This window comes from Arachis ipaensis, chromosome B10 (genome assembly GCF_000816755.2).
Source record: "Arachis ipaensis cultivar K30076 chromosome B10, Araip1.1, whole genome shotgun sequence".
NCBI lineage: Eukaryota > Viridiplantae > Streptophyta > Magnoliopsida > Fabales > Fabaceae > Arachis > Arachis ipaensis.
The window spans coordinates 131,305,904-131,312,900 of record NC_029794.2 but is presented as its reverse complement, the minus strand read 5'-3'; the positions used below and the strand labels follow the sequence as shown (position 1 = coordinate 131,312,900).

At 36.5% G+C, this 6,997-nt stretch overlaps 1 protein-coding gene across 1 annotated transcript; it reads left to right on the top strand.

Moving 5' to 3' along the window:
• LOC107622426 (putative calcium-transporting ATPase 13, plasma membrane-type) lies at positions 389-3,754 on the top strand. Its single transcript, XM_016324303.2, has 2 exons — positions 389-503; positions 580-3,754. The coding sequence occupies exon 2, from the start codon at positions 581-583 to the stop codon at positions 3,611-3,613; it is 3,033 nt and encodes a 1,010-aa protein (XP_016179789.1). The 5' UTR covers positions 389-503; position 580; the 3' UTR covers positions 3,614-3,754.

Here is a 6,997-nt window from a genome sequence, read left to right as displayed (position 1 = left end):
GGAGGAGTACAGTTATTAATATCCACAGAAGTGATAAATATAAATATAATACACTATAGAAGAGTAGTAAAATATTACAAATTAAGCGTTTAGTTTAGAGTGTAATCCTTATATGGTATCTAATTTTCCTTGCAACAAGTTCAGTCTAAAGAGGAATTCTTAGTCGAACAGAAACCGAGAGCATATATAATTATATATACACACATGTATTTCATAATTCATAGTAATATAAACATCATAGCAACAGATTAAGCTTCGGCTATATAGTTCGTTTTTCATAATCGCTTAATGGTTAAGAAAATATAAAACATAATCTTCGTTTAAAGAAGACGTGTACGTGACGGTAGATGGTCAAACACAGAAAGAACACGCCATTGCATCTGCTTGGAAATGAGTCATCAGGTGACATATCTATAAAACCCAATTGTTTATGATCCAAATTTCATTAGCCATCACACACTAAACAAGTAAGCATTGGTAACAATAGTTTCATTCTTCAATTAATTCCTTGCCTTCTAGTATATACTGTATAGCCTTTGTTCTTTCGATTTCTCGTTGTTCTTGAATTTTACGGATTTGAATGAGTTTACTCACAAACATGGAGCGCATTGAGTCATTATTCAACGCACCAAACACCAAGAAAAAGTGGCACTCTGCTTTCTTAGTCATATATTGTTCTCGAGCCCTCGCGTCACACTTCACTCTCAACAACAAAACCAAACAAAGGAAAATCAATCCTTCTCCATCATTCACCGTCATTGATTTGAATCCGCAACAACCCTTCGCAATTGATCAAACCACCCTAACCACCATCGTCAAAGAAAAAGACCATGCTACCCTCAAGAAACACGGCGGCATTGAAGGCATAGCTAAATCCCTTGAAACCGACATCGAACATGGCATCAAAGGCGATGAAGACATGTCACGCAGACGCCACATATTCGGCTCCAACACTTACCCAAAGCCACGTTCTAAAAGCTTCGTTCATTTCGTATTGGAAGCTTTCAAAGATGTCACCATTCTCATCCTTTTGTGCTGCGCAGCGCTTTCTCTCGGCTTCGGAATCAAGCAACATGGACTCAAAGAAGGTTGGTACGACGGTGGAAGCATCTTCCTTGCTGTGTTCATTGTCATTTCTCTCTCTTCCATAAGCAATTTCAGACAGAATAGGCAGTTTGACAAATTGTCTCAGCTCAGCAACGATATACAAATCGATGTGGTGAGACTCGGAAGGCGGCAACAGGTTTCGATCTATGATATCGTCGTCGGCGACGTTGTTTGCTTGAAGATCGGCGATCAAGTCCCCGCCGACGGGCTATTCGTCGACGGACACTCGCTGCGAATCGACGAATCAAGCATGACTGGGGAGAGCGACCATGTGGAAGTTGGAAAGGTTCATAATCCGTTCTTGTTCTCCGGAACGAAAGTGGTTGACGGTTACGCGAAAATGATGGTTACTTCCGTTGGAATGAAGACTACATGGGGTCAAATGATGAGCTCGATTAGCCGCGACGTTAACGAGGAAACGCCGTTACAAGCTCGCCTTAACAAACTAACTTCATCAATCGGAAAGGTTGGTTTGGCAGTTGCTTTTCTTGTTCTTGTTGTTCTTCTTATCCGTTACTTCACGGGGAACACAAAAGATGAAAATGGAGTGAAAGAGTTCAACGGGAGCAAGACTAAGTTCAGTGATATAATGAACTCTGTCGTCGGAATTGTGGCTGATGCAGTCACCATTGTGGTTGTTGCAATCCCTGAAGGGTTGCCGTTGGCGGTTACGTTGACTTTGGCTTATTCCATGAAGAAAATGATGGCGGATAAAGCTATGGTGAGGAAGCTCTCAGCGTGTGAGACTATGGGTTCTGCTACAACTATTTGCACAGATAAAACAGGAACACTCACACTCAACGAAATGAGAGTCACAAAGTTTTGGATGGGATTAGAACCTGTGTTGGAGAATGCGTATTCATCGGTTGCGCCTTTTGTTCTTCAATTGATCCAGGAAGGAGTGGCTTTGAACACAACTGGTAGCGTTCACAAGTCGAAATCTGAATCCGATTTCGAGTTTTCCGGTAGTCCTACCGAGAAAGCGATCCTCTCTTGGGCGGTTTTGCAGTTGGATATGAAGATGGATGAATTGACGAAAGGATGCTCCATAATTCAGGTTGAGACCTTCAACTCGAAGAAGAAACGGAGCGGAGTTTTGTTGCGAAGGAAATCGGACAACACGGTGAATGTGCACTGGAAAGGCGCTGCTGAAATGGTACTGAAAATGTGTTCAAAATACTACGATGCTTCTGGAATTTTGAAAGATCTTGACAGCGAAATCATGATGAAATTCGAGAACATCATTCAAGGAATGGCAGCTAGTAGTCTTCGCTGTATCGCTTTTGCTCAAACGGAGGTTTCAGATTCAGAGATAGAGGTTGAAGACGGAGAGGGAAAAGCTATGGTGAAAGAAAATGGATTGACTCTACTAGGACTAGTCGGAATCAAGGATCCGTGCCGGCAGGGGGTGAAGAAGGCGGTGGAGTCTTGCCAGAACGCCGGAGTAAATGTGAAGATGATCACAGGGGACAATGTTTTCACTGCAAGAGCAATAGCAACAGAATGCGGCATACTGAGACAAAATCAAGACATGGCTGGCGCGGTGGTGGAAGGCGAGGAGTTTCGCAACTACACGCCGGAGGAAAGGTTAGAGAAAGTGGACAAAATATGCGTGATGGCGAGATCCTCGCCGTTCGACAAGCTCCTGATGGTAGAGTGCCTAAAACAGAAAGGTCACGTGGTTGCCGTGACAGGGGACGGCACGAACGACGCGCCGGCACTGAAGGAAGCTGACATTGGACTCTCCATGGGGATCCAAGGCACAGAGGTGGCGAAAGAGAGCTCTGATATTGTGATTTTAGACGACAATTTCGCCTCCGTCGTAACGGTTTTGAGGTGGGGAAGGTGTGTTTATAACAACATTCAGAAGTTCATACAGTTCCAATTGACCGTGAATGTTGCTGCACTTGCAATAAACTTCGTGGCGGCGGTGTCGGCCGGCGAAGTTCCTCTCACGGCAGTGCAACTTTTATGGGTGAATTTGATCATGGACACGTTGGGAGCATTGGCACTTGCAACGGAAAAGCCTACTTTGGAGTTAATGGAGAAACCGCCGGTTGGGAGAACAAAACCTCTCATAACAAACGTGATGTGGAGGAATCTTATGGCACAAGCTTTGTACCAAATTGCGGTTTTGTTGACTCTTCAGTTCAGAGGTGAGTCTATCTTTGGTGTTACTAAAGGGGTTAATGACACTCTGATTTTCAACACTTTTGTTATGTGTCAAGTTTTCAATGAGTTCAATGCAAGGAAATTGGAGAAGAGGAATGTTTTTAAGGGGTTACATAGGAGCAAGTTGTTCTTGGGGATTATTGGTGTGACAGTGGTACTCCAAGTTGTGATGGTTGAGTTTTTGAAGAAGTTTGCTGATACTGAGAGGCTGAATTGGGGGCAATGGGGTCTTTGCATTCTTCTTGGTGCTGCTTCTTGGCCAATTGGTTGGGTTGTGAAGATGATTCCAGTTCCAGAAAAGCCATTTCTTGATTTCCTGAGTATCAAGAAATGAACAAGAGATTTAGAAAGATGAGAACTAAATCATTATATCTATTTATTTATTTCATTTTATTATAGATTCTTTATTCTTTTAAATAAAGATTTCCTTGTATATCATTTGATTCTTTAATTAAAAAATTGGCATTTCATAGCATCAGTTTTGTCCGCCAAAATAATTTGCTTCGATAAATGGGTTGCAAAATGGTTTAATTTAACTCATTTTAGGATATATAACTCCTTGGAGCACGTTTTCTTCCTAAATAAAATAAAATTCATTTTCTATCATTCAGAAATTCTGACAAAAATTATGTAACGTTACTTTAACTAGTTTGAATAAAATATTCACATCGTACGCAAAGGAAAAAAATGGTTCTGTTCACAAAATAAACACCCATGCCTTAACTACATGTTCCATGGTAAGATCAAAGTATTAGAAATGTAAAAATAACTCGCAAATCACACCTCTCAAAGGTATTAAACAATATGATTCCATAAGCAGAGTTTCTCAACATTAGAACAGTCTACCGCTTATGGTGGGTGCATAAGTGGTGCATGGATCACATGGTGAAAGAGATTTTGCAAGCTACCTCAACTTGCAAATCTCAATTCTGTTGCATAACATAACCGAAAGATATTTTGGTTTCGTCTCTCAACTTCTCAAGAGATTATTAATTCCTCGTGGCAAATTACAAACTGCACAAGTTACTGAGAAAGGTTGATATCTATTATTTCCAATCACCTTACTCCTGTTCATCAGATTACATTTTCCTTATTCTGTTAATTCATATGCAAATATTTTGGTTAGGGAAACTGTTGCTTTATGCATAGCATCTAGTTTTAACCAAATAATCAAATACAGTTGCCTTTCATGTTTGCTAAATTGATGGAATATTCTAACCATGTTACGAGTATATAAAAAATCAACTACTAAATTAGTTATTGATATAAAAAATAAATTAAAATATTAAATAATATATATTTATATATAGATACATAATTAATAATTTGGTGATTTATTTTTTATTTACACATAGCATTAAAAAGTATTTGTCATAAGGCCTTTTATGTTTGATGCCCAATAAACACTTTGACATAAATTTAGCATTCTTTTAATTTTACTAGGTAAAGTAAATTTTTTATTCTAAAATTTGTCAAAAATTTTAAAAATATTCATAAATTTTATTTTATTTTAATTTTGTCTCTAAAATTTTTAATTTATATCAAATGTATTCTTGGCAGTTAATTTTTTAAGAAACTTAAAACCAATTCAATAATTCTACAAAAACAACCTTTAGCACAAGTTAAATACAAAATTTTATCACTAACTTGTAATTGTCAAGCATTGTTGTTATACTACCAAATTTGTCTTAAACTTTTTGAAAATTTAGTTGTCAGCAGAGATATATTTAAAGCAAAATAAAATTTAAAAGTATTTTTAAAATTTTACTTTATTCTTTTGTTAAAAAGAAATGTAGCAACAATAGTACAATACAGGTTCTTATGGTGTGTTTGTTTGAGGTGAAATTGAGAAGAAGGAAAAGGGAGAGAAAGAAATAGGAAGGAAAATAGTTATTTTCCCTTGTTTGGTTGAGGAGAGAAATGGGAGAAAAAGGAAAATGAATGGAAAATTATTTGTGGGACCCACCAATTTTTTTTCCTTCCAACAATGGAGAGAAAATGGAGAGAAAACTAAATCTCTCTCTCTACTTCCAATATTATCCTTTTACTTTTTCTATATAATTTATAATATAAGGGTAAAATTGTCTTTTTATAGCATTTCTTTCCTTCTTATTTTCCTTTCATCCAAACACATCTAAAAAAAATAAAAATTCACTCAATTTCTTTCCTTTCTTTTCTTTCCTCTCTATTTCTTTTCTTCCAACCAAACATAGCCTTATTGCCTATATAATCTTACAACTTTTGATACAGAAATCATTAATACTTTTGACATGCGCATGCAGCATCTGCGCAAGCATAAAAGGAATCTTCCGTCAATAGCCAAAGGGTACTTATGTAAATAAACATGTTCAAGTTTTGCTATAAATTGCAGCTCCACGACCTCACTTCATGTCAAATATAATTGTACCAACCAAAGTACACAACTCACTCATACAGAGAGAATTAAAGAAAATGAAGCACATAAAAAATGCATCATTAGCAAGTGAAATTAATATATGGAGGTCTCCAATTCCGTACCTCTTTGGAGGCATAGCTCTTCTTTTTCTTCTTATTTCTGTGGCATTGGTGATCCTTATTTGCTACCACAGAAAGCATGTTGCTTCTTCTGTACATTCATCATCTGAGGGTGAAGAAGGAATGAAAGGAACAATAATGCCTAGTAAGGTAGTTATTGATAATAATGAGCCCAAGATTCTTGTGATTATGGCAGGGGATGAAAACCCTTCCTACTTAGCTGAACCAATTGCTTCTTTGAATCGTTGCACTTGTGATTGTGAAGCTAATCCAACAACATCTTCATCAAGTTTAATCAATGGAAAAATAACAGAGAAACAATGATTTTTGTTATGATGCTTCTTCTTTCCCTTTCATATTCGAGTGGTTTTTAGGTCCCCTGAATATGTCAGGCAATTAAGAGTATCTATGTAATTTTGTCTTATAATGAAGGATCAAGGCCTATAGATATTACTGAGAAATACTAGGTGAATGAGTAACTTAGTATAAAAATAAATGCAGAAGAAACAAAAAAAATGCAAAAAAAAAAAAAAAAGCAAGTCAGCAACAGTTTGATGAGTTTGATTGCATTGCAGAGAGGGATTTTGCTGAATAATGCTCAAAACATTTTGTTTGCGGCAGCTCAGAAAGACATGGATATCATTTTCTGAATATAGAGCATTGGTTTTGCTTGGTTTTCATTGTTCTGAATGCAAACATGGCTATGAATGCTACCTATGTTGTAATTAACTTTGATTTGCATTCAAAGTATGTTACATGCTGAAGCATGGTTTATGGAACATGTGGAAGAACAAATTTATATTTATTGGAACATGTGCACTTAAATTTATTAGAACATGTTGAGGACTAAGTCTATCTGAAACATATCTGTATCTGAACTTTGGCAATGAATATTGCATCATATATAGAATGTGCTCTTGTGCAAAGAGAAAAAGTGCACTATAATTCAAACATCAGATAGCCAATTTTTTTTTTTAACCAAAAATAGGAAGATTCGAACTCGCAACCTCTTAGTTGAATATGGAAAGATTATGTCATTTAAACTATAACTCATTAGCAAATTGTTTGAATAAATTAGGGAAGTGACAAAGTAAAAATTTAATTATTCCTAAATTTAGAATTAAAGACGAATATTTTTAAAATTATAAATTTAATAATAATAATTAATATTTTGTTTTTTATTTTCATATCACAAAATCACAAA